This window comes from Chenopodium quinoa, unplaced genomic scaffold, assembly GCF_001683475.1.
Source record: "Chenopodium quinoa cultivar QQ74 unplaced genomic scaffold, ASM168347v1, whole genome shotgun sequence".
Taxonomy (NCBI): domain Eukaryota; kingdom Viridiplantae; phylum Streptophyta; class Magnoliopsida; order Caryophyllales; family Amaranthaceae; genus Chenopodium; species Chenopodium quinoa.
In genome coordinates, this window is record NW_018744626.1 from 5,409,629 (window position 1) to 5,422,207 (window position 12,579).

Below are 12,579 nucleotides of genomic sequence, written 5' to 3' on the forward strand. Positions count from 1 at the left end.
TTATTTTTGCTAAATTGAAATTATTTTTACTGAAACAAAATTATATTTGTTGAACTTAAATTATTGTTACTGAACTTAATTAATTACTAAACTGAAATTATTTTTGCTGAACTGAAATTATTTTTTACTGATTTTCTATTATAATTCTTCTTTAAGAAAACTAAATTTTGCTAAACTGAAATTATTTTTAATGAACTGAAATTAATTTTACTGAACTGAAATTATTTTTACTTAATATTTTTTTTAAGGTGAAGTGAACAGGTCTAAGAAGCATATATAATACTCACGCTATCTATTCCATAATTAGGGTTTGTATTCCTTTTTGAGTGTCTCAAAATATGTTTTCCATTTGAAATTTTTTTGCTTTAATCATAAAATTATTTTTATCAAAATACCATCATTACACATTAAAATTTGTGCCCATATTATTTATTTATTTTAATAAGACTAGCATTAATTTTGAAAACAAATATCTTTTTTTTTTTTTGAAACCATTGAAAACAAATATCTTTATTGAAAATAGATTTGTTAAATGAAATGTCACATTTTTTCATAGCAAAAAATCAATACAATAATCCAAACTTCATTAATTATTATTTTATTTTATTTTTCACCCTTATTGGTTTCTTAGTGGATGTCATGTTTCCCAGCCTTCCAAGTTATTGTAAAGTATTTTAGTTGACAAATAAAAACATGATAATTTGAAATTCTTAAGAATTGAAATTGTTTGGAGGTTTTTGGTTGACAAATTCATGAGAAATAGAAATTACCATGAATTTCCACTTCCTCCAAAATAAATGAAGTAGTATCTAAGGAAACCTAGGTAAGTGGAACCTCCTATGGGAATTTCCACTTCCCTTAGTTAACCCATCACTTTTTAGAATTTTCTAGAAAGTTCAATTTCATGGGAAATCAAATTTCCTACATTCAACTAAACAAGCTCATTCACATCCTAAAATGTGTTGCTTATTTGCTTCATTTTCTTCGCAAAACTTACAAAGCTCCAAGATTGAAATAATAAACCCTTTGAAAAGGCCAAAAACTCATTGGTGAAGGTTTTCCATTTGGAAGTTCTGGGGTTGGGGTGGGTTTGAGCCTTTGAGGTGAGTATGGATATCAGAGTTGGTGGTGGGGCGGAGATGGATATTAGCTTGTATTCGGCGAGGCGGGTATGGATGTGGATACATGGGCAGTGGGCCGGTGGAGCGAGGATAGGTATAAGATTTTTCAGCAGGGATGGGTATGGATTTTAGCCCTCCTGGAGGTATTATCCTCCACATATGACACGCCTCATTGTCATCCCTAAGTCATGTGAGTATATAATTGTCGAAACTGTGTCAATGCATAGTATCTGGATCTCTAGTTTTTTATAATTTACGTTTTTTATAATTTACAACACATTACTCCAATAAGCATGAATAGATATCTTGTATCTACAACCCTTCAAAAGCCCCAACATGTGTTACTATTTGAAATTAATAGTGTAATGACGCTTTTACCCTTATGTCTTTGTTAAAATCTACAACCCTTCAAAAGCTCCAACATGTGTTACTATTTGAAATTAATAGTGTAATGACATTTTTACCCTTATGTCTTTGTTAAAATACTTTATGTCCCTTTGCTTTAAATTTTTTTTTATCCTTTTTCTCAGTCTCTTTTTCCCCCTATTTTGTTGGTCTTTTTTGAATGCTGAATCAGCAGGCTATGGTCTTCTCATCTCCCTAATTTCCTCACAACCGTTCATGTTTTCGTTTTCTTCTTTGACTACTATAGTATCAACTTGATTCTCCTCACAATAATACGCTCCTTCTCCCCGACTAATTTAGGGCTTTAGCGTTTACGAAAGCAAAGTTTAAACAATCTTCAATGTCGGACGACAATTACAATGATATTGATATGGGATAAACGAACCCTAAAGCAATTCAATCTCTTCAGGTATTTCCTCTCTCCTAAATTTGGGTTCTTTTTTATGTTTTCTTGGTTTCTTTGTAACAAGCAAATCAATCTCTAAAACTATTTTCTATTGTTGGCAGTGGCGGACCTAGAAATTTGACAATGGGGGGACAATTTCGATAATTCAACTAACATCAACCTATTTAAAAAAAAACGGGTATACAATACAAGTAATTTGGGTTTGGTTGGAAAATAGGAATAAGGGAGTAGTCGATTGGTATGGCTGAAATAAAACACCCCCCCAAAAAAGAAGTGATGTTACAAGGGGGATTCGAATGCCATATTATCTTGTGATGTTAATTTCTTAGCAAACTAGGTTAGGTCCGGTTATTGACAAAAAAAAATCATGTACGTATATATTTATTAGTGATTATATATTGTAATATCTCGTTTTTAGTCATTAATTTTGTCTGTCTCAATTGTATCCTTGAAACGGATATTATGTTTGCCACATAAAAAGTTATAGTAGAAGATTGTATTTTTTGAAAATATTTACAAAGATTATATTTTGCTATTCTATTTTCCATATTAATTAGTTAATTGAATGTGAATATTTGCCATTTGCCGAAAATTTTCTATATTTTACTAAGGACACACCAGAAACTGACACGTGTCATTGCTGGTGTATCTTTTAGTATATAGTTATTGACATTTGCCGAAAATGCTCGCTGCAGTCTGTGACTCGTGACCGCGTGGGTGGTGATTTGTGCCTCATAGTTGGGAAATAGGAATAAGAAGTAGTCGAGTGGTTTGGTTAAAATAAAGGAATTTTTTATTTTTACCACCTCCAAAAAACAACTTAATTGCTTTTACCACCTCCACATAAAAAAAAAGTTTTATTTTATCACCACATAAAAAAATGAAAATTGACTTTTACCACCAATCACCGCCAACTAACGGATTCAGTCCATAAATTCGTTAGTGGAGCCTATCATGTCCACCTGTTACCAATATTATTCGGTAAAAAAATAAATTAATTAACAAATAAAAAAACAAAACCCAATAATATAGTGACACGTGGACATGATACGCCCCTAACGGATTTATGGACGGAATCCGTTAGTTGGAGGTGATTGGTAGTAAAAGCCAATTTTTTTTTTTTATGTGGTCGTAAAATTTAATTTTCCTTATAGAGGTGGTAATGCCAAAATTTTCGCTTTTTTCGGGTGGTAAAAGTCAAAATAACTTAAAATAAAAAACTCAAAAAAAAAAATAAATGATGTTACAAGGGGGATTCGAACCCTGATCTAGGTAAACCTAAAATTGGGTTTCTTGACATATTATTTTTAGCCCACTACCAACTTAGCTAAGGCAAACTTCTTATTTATTTTTACACTCAATTTTATATAACTATTTTTCCAGTTTTATTTTTTTCCTAAAATTTTTTTTCCTCTGTTTTTTTTTTTCCCGAAAGTGGGGGGACAATGGTCCCCCCTTGTTCCTTCATGGGTCCGCCCTTGATTGCTGGTAGTGTTGGTATGATAGGACGTCAGATTATGGAAACTACATAATTTGACTATCTCTAAATCAATACTCAATTTGATGGTTTTTAAAACATGAATGAAGTAACAACAGCAAAACCGAGGCTCAAGAATGAGAAGAATTGGAAGAATTACAGCTTGACCCTTCTCCGATTGGAAAATTACAGGTACGATTGTCAAATTTCTTCTCTTTTTCTCTAATTTCCTGATAATTATAGGGGTTTTCTTAATTTCCTTAATTAACCGGGGTTTTCTTAATTTTCCATCAAATTTCTGTTAGTGTTGGTATGAATGTATGATAGGTACAAATGTTTTGGGTTTTGTCAATTTCTCATTACTATATGTTTAATTATTTTGTCAATTTTGATTCTGTTTTGCCTAATTAATCTGCTTTTTTTTTTTTCTTTCTTTCTATTTGATATATAATTGAAACTATAATTACATTATATGTTGTCTGTATGTAAGCAGCATTTGAAGAACTCCCTGTCAATAAGAAAAAGGTCGAGAAAAAAAGATTAATTAGGTATTTTTACTGCATGCTTAATAATATCTTGTTTAATATATGAGTCAATGATTAATGTTTTTTTTCTTCCTTTAATGAGTGCTTAATAATAGATCCCTGCTTCTATATGTTTCAGTTTTTTTTTTTTTTTTTTTTTTTTAAATAAAAAAAAATCTTTTAGTTTTAGGCTTTTGATTTTCGCTGCTTTAAATTACCTTGATGTTATTTAAGTAATATTGTTGATTTTATACTGTTAGAATCGTTTAAAGTCTTTTGTAGTGATGATGTTAATTCAACAGTCAAGGAGACTGTCAGTTTTAAATTATTGAGTAATGACTGCGCTAAAGAGTGGTAGTTGGTAACTAAACGCTGGAGAATTTTCAATAATTGATTGGCGAAAGTTAATAGCCTTTGTATGACAAAATTAATTAGAAGACCTGGCTCCGCTCATTTTGTAGTGAGTGAAAGAGTTATGTCTTCGTCGTGTGCAATTACTAGATATATAAATGGATCAAATTATGGAGATAATTAAGTTCGTACATTTGGGTCGTCGTTTTGTCATAGCTAGAGGTACTAACGATCTTTGGACTAGTAAAATAGGCCAAAGCCCAATTGGACGGATCCTATAAGGTCACAGAAAGGGGCTAGATCGAGCATTAGAGGACGAGGCCCATCATGGGCCTCATCACTCTAGGTGGCCGGCCATGTAGAGGATTAAAAGATGTTTTGGGCTTCGTGCCCTAGTCTAATTATAATGAGATTATAAATAGACTAGGTACCTAGGTTTGCAAGTAGAGTAAGCAATTAACTGATCAGTGTGATCAAACCCTAATTAGCAAACACGAAACCCAACACCTCTCATAGTCCTCTCTCTCACGGTTCTCTCCTCCTCCTCGGCGCACGGTGGTGTCTCGTGGTGGTGATGGTTCATGCGGTGGTCGGTTGTCCATAAAGGTGGTGATCGCGGTTTTCCTCAATCACTCGACCAATCTAGTATTGGTGGACGGCTCGTTCGAATCTCGTGGACTAAGTAGAGGACGGAGCAACGCTTGCGGCTCTATTCTCTCCCTAATTTGCCTGTCGAATAGCTTCGTGGAATTCATGCGTCAAAGGTATGATTATGTGTCTTGTGTGTTATGCATGTGATCTTGGGATTGGTACTTGATTGAATATGATTCATATTATTTCCGCTGCGTAGTACCTATAAACTCCTACAGTGGTATCAGTTAGCCTCTTGCATGAACGCGCTAGATCATAATAATACGATTATTTGATGTCCATGTTAATTTTATAATCAATTAAGAGGGAGAAATTAATTTAATTATGGTTCAATTATTATATTTTAAGGTGATTAAACTTTTGGAATCGATTAAATGTGATTTAATTATGCTCAAATTGCCATGAAGATGACCGAATTTTAGCCCTAAATTGTTCGAAATTTTCGAACCCCCCAACCCTAAATTTTGAATTTTTCGAAAATCCTAATCCTAAAATATGATTTTTGTGCTTGATTATGACATAATGCACCCTAAATCAGAAAATAAATCCTCATGGGTTTTCTCATGGAAACTATCTAAGAGGTATTATTCCTACAATCGCGTAGAAACTAAGTGTTTGTTGCTTGCGATAGTGACTTTATAGAAAGAATGTCTTCCTACAAATCCAAGTGGGAGTAAAGTTAGATCTCAATGAGATTCGAGACGAGCAACAAATGGATGTAGATAACACTACATCAGAGACAAATGCGCCCGAAATCAGCTAATTTGATAAAACATGTGTCGAAGCAAGCTAATTCAACTAGTGAAACTTCTATCGTCCTATTAGAATGAAAGGCTTCAAAGAGTTGAAGAGAATAATTCTATTGTCGCTCATACCTATCGTAGGTTACTTGGGATCAAAACAAACAATTTGTTAAAATTCTGAGAAAAGGTGGATTCTAAAATTTTCTTATTAGAACGGTTAGAATCCATGGCCTACAAGAAAGCTTTGGATAAGTGCTAACTCGGGAAATGGCTTAAAGCCATGAAATCCAGTATGGACTCCATGATTGTAAAAATGTGTTAGTCCATAATAGTCTTACAAATAGGGTCAAACCTATTAGTTGGGTAAGTATATTCGGATTATTTTAGTTATGGAGATCAAAATCACCTTCATGAAATGTTCTTGATGGTGAGTATGTATATGATACATCCTAAGAGTTTGAAATCCAGAAATTCCTAGAAAGTTTTGCAAACTTCAGAAATTCATTTAATGGATTGAAGTAAGCATCAGGGAGTTGGAACATTCGTTTTGATTAGGCAATCAAACAGTTTGATTTCCTTAGTAGAACGAAAAAGGAATCTTGTAGAGACAAGAAGTTTAGTGGGAGTAATTGGTCTTTTAAGTCTAGTATGTAGTTGACATACAATTCATATGAAATGATATATCAATGCTTGAATAAGTCAAGCAGTGGTTAGAAAGATTGTTTCTATATGATAGACTTAGGAGATGTTGAGTACATATTGGTAATTAAGATCCATGAAGTGAATCTTGAAGAATGAGGGAATGAATCGAGAGACTTATGTTGATACGGATCTTGACAAGTTCATGAAACAAAACTCTAAGATAGGATATCTTCCCATGTCTCATGGTATTACACTCAGTAAAACTCAGTGCCTTCAAAAGCCAATAGAGTTGAGTTGTATGGATAATGTACCTCATGCTTTTGCAAAAGGGTCCATTACATGTGCCATGAAATGTACAAAACAAGATGTTGCATATGACTTGTGCATGTGTAGCAGGTTTCAAGCAAATACAGAATAAGCATACGGAGAATTACCAAGAACAGATCCTTGAGTACTTGAGAAGCACTAAAAGGAATTCTTCTAGCTATTATGTTAAATGGTAGTTTAAGCAAGTTGTCAAAAGGTTACACAAATGCAAGTTTTCCAAACAGGCAAGATGATTCTAGATGGTGATCTAAATGCATATTTGTGTCTGGATGGAAAAGGACAGTGAGCTTGAAGAGTTTAAAGCAGAGCACTGTTGCATACTCAATGTCAAAATATGTGTATTAAACTATAGTAAGATAGTTACAGAGGAAAGTTCGGATTAAAAGGTCATGTGACTAACAGGTCACCTTTGCCCAAGAACAAAGGAGCCAGAGTCATATCACAAATCCAAACAAAAGGATATGAGATATCACCTCAATTATGAGATCATTGACCAGCGAAAGGTCGTGTTCTGCAAAGTTTTATTATGAGTAAGAAATCACTAAACCCCTTCCATGGACTAAGGTATGAGAGTCATGTTAAAGTCTTAGGATTGAAGCAAGTTATGTAATTTAAGTTGTATATGTTTTGAGAAAAAATATTACATGAGAAATGCATCAATTTGTAGAATTATGTTTAAAATAGAAATTATTATTTCTCTTATTTAATTATGGTTTTGGAAATTAAATAAAATGTCCAAAATAATTATGAATTGATGGGCTCATCAGGTTGATGACCTGGTGAATTGAAACTTCACAGGTGAACAAAATTCATATATTATTTAAGGTTTCTGGTTCGAGATCATTAAAGTGGACATAAATGATTTCAATAAATGAACTAGCATGTAAGATTGATTGGATAGCGCAGTTTCATGGGTTATAGGGGCATGGTGATGCTCGATCAATCACTTTGATATGCATGAATGATGCATGATCGAACTATTGACCTACTTTGAAGTTCAAGTATAGAGCTTTTGTATATATTAGTGGATTCCTTTGACATGAGTGGAACATTGATTTCATTCAATGGAAGTTGTGACTGTGGTACACTCAAACGTCTAGCCGTAACTTATAAAGGGTGTTTCCCGGTTATTTCAGAAGTTGAGTGGGAGTCATGTTGCCACAAGATTGGATAGAGTCTACCTATTAAATTAGGAAATATGTCATGGCCGCTTGAAGAGGGAGAATTTAGAAAATACGTGGTCGCGTTCAAATGCATTACACAGTAATCATTTGGTTTTGTAATTCTAACTCAGATTTCAAGAAACGATTTGTAGATTAATATGATCTCGACATGTGATGCAATCATATTATCAAATCGACACATATATTGACTTAAGGAATTTGAATATTGCACCCTTGTCTCAGACAAGTGGGAGATTGAAGGAGTTATGTCTTCGTCGTGTGCAATTACTAGATATATAAATGGATCAAATTATGGAGATAATTAAGTTTGTACATTTGGGTCGTCGTTTTTCCATAGCTAGAGGTACTAACGATCTTTGGACTAGTAAAATAGGCCAAAGCCTAATTGGACGGGTCCTATAAGGTCACACAAAGGGGCTAGATCGAGCATTAGAGGACGAGGCCTATCATGGGCCTCATCACTCTAGGTGGCCGGCCATGTAGAGGATTAGAAGTGGTTTTTGGGCTTCGTGCCCTAGTCTAATCATAATGCGATTATAAATAGACTAGGTGTCTAGGTTTGCAATGAAAAGTAAGCAATTAACTGATGAGTGTGATCAAACCCTAATTAGCAAACACGAAACCCAACCCCTCTCATAGTCCTCTCTCTCATGGTTCTCTCCTCCTCCTCGGCGCACGGTGGTGTCTCGTGGTGGTGGTGGTTCGTGCGATGATCGGTTGTTTATAAATGTGGTGATCGCGGTTTTCCTCAATCACTCGACCAATCTAGTATTGGTGGACGGCTCGTTCGAATCTCGTGGACTAAGTAGAGGAGCAACGCTTGGGGCTCTATTCTCTCCCTAATTTTCCTATCGAATAGCTTCGGGAATTCACGCGTCAAAGGTATTATTATGTTGCTTGTGTGTTATGCATGTGATCTTGGGATTGGTACTTGATTGAATATGATTCATATTATTTCCGCTGCGTAGTACCTATAAACTCCTACAGTGAGTTCTCAGCATTTTAAAAAAATTGTCAATAATTTGAGGATGGTTTAGTGACTGTAGTCTTTTGTGAATTGGAATGAGATTAGTTTGGGAATACATAATCAAATAGGATTGTACCTTGTGGCTGTTGTGGGTGATTCAGTCTTAATATGGAGGTGTGGCTAGTTGAAGTTTGTGAATTCTATAGGAAGGGTTACAGTCACTTTTTAATTGTTGAGTATTGAGTGTCCAGCAGACTGGTAATTGGTAGTGACAGGTTGAGATTTTCATATTTTGTTGATTAATGAGAGTTTATATGGTGCCTTACAAAACTAACTTAAAGCTGCTTATACTGCCTCATAATAATTTTGAATTGAGCAGTATAGGATTCATAAAAAATGAATAAAAAGAAAATGTGCGAGGGTAGAATAGTTTGTTGCGGTCTTGTGACTCAAATTAGAATGAGATTTTATGCTTTGTAAGTGTTGAAATAAGTGACTATGAGAAGATTTGATTGTTTGGACAAAAATATACTAAGGTCAGTGTTTATCATGAGGCTCTTGCCTATGGTAAGGACTGCAGAGGTGCAGAGTGCAGATTAGAAGTCATTAGATGTCCATTTCACAATGTATCACTAAAGTCTCTTTGAAGAAGAAAGTCAAGATACAAGAGCACATTTTAGTTCATTTTAATTAAAAATAAAAAATGTTGATAATTGGCAATCATTTGTTAGGTCCAACAATCAATGTTTGATCTTAACCTTAATTTTTGATTTGGATCTTATGTGTTAATCACCCTCTAATTTCTAACAGGTTTGTTGTATGGGGGCTAGAAATCAAACAATTTGCAAATGAAGTACAAAAAGAATTGCAAGGAAAGCAAAGAGAGTTCAAGGCTGACAAGATACGGGGAAATGATGTGCGTGTATCTCAGGTGGGTATGAGTGTTTATTAAACCCTTTAAGTAGTACCTATTATAGCCAACAATTTTTTGTTGATGAAATTTTGCTTATTGTTGTAGTTATTATCTATTGTCATTATTTGATATTCTTTGGCTGTAATTTAAGTAGTGATATGGTCCATTGTTGATGAGATAACTGAATAGCTCTCAAGCAACCTAACCTGCCATAAAAAAAGATGAAATCCCGTTGCAGATTCCGTGCATCGGTTGATCATGAAATGCTCCCCTTAAGTGAATTTACACTCTTTAGAGTGGTGAATTGTTAGATATATTTATAGGGAAAATTGAATGCTTCCCTACTGCTGCTTCATTAGCATGTGGATTTGAGAAGAAGAATAACGAAACAATTTTGGTTTTCGATCTTGGAGGTGGTAATTTTAATGTTTCGGGTGAGTTCTTCAAAAAGAAAAACTCCAATTGTGAGAAATTTTATGTATTTATCAGCCTTCTGCAATAGTTTACTTTTTGATGCAGTACATCAGATTTTCTTACCTTACAAATCTTTCTGCCTTTTGCAGTTCTTGAGGTTGGAGACGGAGTTTTCAAGGTGTTATCTACATCAGGTGACACTCATTTGGGTGGCGATGACTCCGATAAGGTAGGAAACAAGGAATCGGCGTGCCTAATTATGTGTTAGCTTGAATCGGTTCTTTAATTTTGTGCAGCGAAATGATACAGTTGTTTGTAATTGCTACTACACAGAATGGTAGATTGGCTAGCAGAAACTTTCAAGAAGAATGGGGATATTGATCTTCGGAATAACAGACAAGCTCTTCGGCGCCTAACTAAAGCTGTTGAGAAGGCAAAGATTGAGCTTTTAACGTTAACTCATATTAGCATTAGGCAAGTAAATGTATGTAAATACTTTTTCACAGGTTTGTGCCTTCAGACATCATTTTGGATTTTACTAAAATTGTCTATGGTGTGTTTTGACAACTTGCCTTTCATTACTTCAACACTAGATAGAAAGGAGAGAGAGAGAGAAGGGGGGGGGGGGAGAGGGAGAGGTGGAAAAAGGGGAATAAGGGGCAGGCTAGGAGAGAAGAGGAAGGGGCACACCGTGAGAAGAGAGGTGTCAGGAGAGAGAGAAAGAAAAAGGGGTAGGGAGAGACACAAAGGGTGAGAAAAAGGGGTCAGGAGTGAGGAGCCGGAAGAAGAGAGAGATATAGCAAGAAAGAAGAGTTAGGAGAAAGAGCGAGTGAAATAAAGAGAGAATGAGAAAGAGGGCCACGAGAGAGGAATAAGGGTCAAAAGAAATAGAAAGAGAACAATAAGGGAAAGTGGGGTTAGGATAGAGAGTGTGAGATAGGTAGGTTGGGGAAGAGAGAGAAGGCCCGGGAGAGAAAGGGATAGAGAGGCCGGAAGAATTAATGAGGCAATTAGAGATAAGAGAAGCTGAGAAAAATAAAGGGGGTTCAAGAGAAAGGGGGGGGGGGGGGGGGAAGGGAGCAAGTGTAACCTATAATTTTTAATGTCTTTAATAGGATAGAATAGAGACAAATTGGATTAGAAAGAAAGAGACTAACACTATGTTTGGATAATAATAGTGGAAGGAAAGGGAGGGATAGGCAATACCATAGCCTAAAATTTGATATAATTATTATCTAAGACAAATTAATTAATTTTTCCTTTTTTAGATTACTTTGACATTGTTGAATGTTTTCCCTTTCTGTTTTTGTTGAATTGCTTGTTTATTAATCGTATCATCATTGAATGTTTTCACACACTGTGGAGTGATTAGTATGTATGATGGATTTCTGTTGTAAAATCAATTGTAGGTATTGTATATATCACATGTGCCTTGTAGGATTCACTTGTAAAGGATATGATTGTTGTATTTTGTGTATCCATTTCTTGTTCTCCTGTTTGAGTTTGGATTGTCTAGGATTTGCGTGTAAGTATTGCAGTGAGGTTTTCCTGTATTCCGCTTTTCTTATTAATTAATACATACGTGGTAATGAGTTTATTTTCATAAATTTTTATAATTAATCAAAGGAAACTTTTATTTCCATGTACTCTATACATATTTGAGACAGGATGGGGGTAATAGAATCACTAACTGTGTGTTTTGTGTAAGGCGAGCTTAGTTGTACTCTAGACTAGGTTTAGACAGGATGGGGGTGATAAAATCCTCGGTCCATCTCACTATGTTGTCCTTAGTTCTTCAGGCCTAATAAGGTTTTGATTACTTTGAGCTTGTGTGTGTTAGTTTATTTTGCATTGCTATATTTCTTCTTTGCTCCTGTGTATAATTATGCCTTGAATAACTTGATACATTTTATCAGGTGAGGAAGGTTAATGATGTTGGTACCTCTTGATAAATGATAGAGCACAATCTAATCAGGTTATCTATTTGGTACAATCCACTCTTTTGCCTTTTGTTTATAACAAACATGATTTATATTTGGATGAGAATTAAAAATAAGTTACAGATGCTCTGCATGAGTACTTCTGTACCTACTTTGGTTCTTTGAGAGCAAAGGCCATCGACTCTTGGATCAACAAATATTCAGTTACTATTATAATATTTTTTGGGTGAACATTTGCTTAAATGAGTTTATTCTCTGGGGACAAGAATAGTAAAATTCAGATAATATTCCTAATAGATATTATGACTACTGGATGTAATTCGCAATTAGCCTTTTATTTTCTTCTTACTCCTCTTTCTGGCTGCACTTTTTATTACATCTCTTTTAATCTGTAATTCAGCATAATTGTTGTGTTGTTTCCATAATCATGTGCCAGTTGAAACTGTAGGAGTTTATAGGTACTACGCAGCGGAAAAACATGAATCATATTCAATCAAGTACCAATCCCAAGAAT

At 34.6% G+C, this 12,579-nt stretch overlaps 1 protein-coding gene across 6 annotated transcripts; it reads left to right on the forward strand.

Moving 5' to 3' along the window:
• Positions 1 to 1,539: 1,539 nt before the first annotated feature.
• LOC110700662 (chaperone protein DnaK-like) lies at positions 1,540 to 12,397 on the forward strand. Of its 6 annotated transcripts, XR_002507258.1 has the most exons (6): positions 1,545 to 1,935; positions 3,520 to 3,601; positions 3,903 to 3,957; positions 9,609 to 9,729; positions 10,275 to 10,354; positions 10,459 to 10,692. XR_002507258.1 is itself a non-coding variant. In XM_021878236.1 (5 exons), exons 2-5 carry the CDS (start codon positions 3,510 to 3,512, stop codon positions 10,877 to 10,879), a joined length of 714 nt encoding a protein of 237 aa, XP_021733928.1. In that variant the 5' UTR covers positions 1,540 to 1,935; positions 3,425 to 3,509; the 3' UTR covers positions 10,880 to 11,192. The 6 variants fall into 6 exon arrangements, 4 of the variants coding, with proteins under 4 accessions (XP_021733928.1, XP_021733927.1, XP_021733930.1 ...); XM_021878236.1 differs by lacking the exon at positions 3,903 to 3,957 and having other exon boundaries at positions 1,540 to 1,935; positions 3,425 to 3,601; positions 10,459 to 11,192; XM_021878238.1 differs by lacking the exons at positions 1,545 to 1,935; positions 3,903 to 3,957 and adding an exon at positions 12,042 to 12,397 and having other exon boundaries at positions 2,936 to 3,601; positions 10,459 to 10,609.
• The last annotated feature ends 182 nt before the right edge of the window (positions 12,398 to 12,579 follow it).

What these genes read in the sequence shown, in the direction of transcription:
- LOC110700662 (XM_021878236.1), top strand. Translation starts at nt 3,510, where the DNA reads ATGAATGAAGTAACAACAGCAAAACCGAGGCTCAAGAATGAGAAGAAT. An exon ending in CTCCGATTGGAAAATTACAG is followed by an intron (nt 3,602 to 9,608) that starts GTACGATTGTCA and finishes AATTTCTAACAG; the next exon opens with GTTTGTTGTATGGGGGCTAG. An exon ending in GTGGCGATGACTCCGATAAG is followed by an intron (nt 10,355 to 10,458) that starts GTAGGAAACAAG and finishes GCTACTACACAG; the next exon opens with AATGGTAGATTGGCTAGCAG.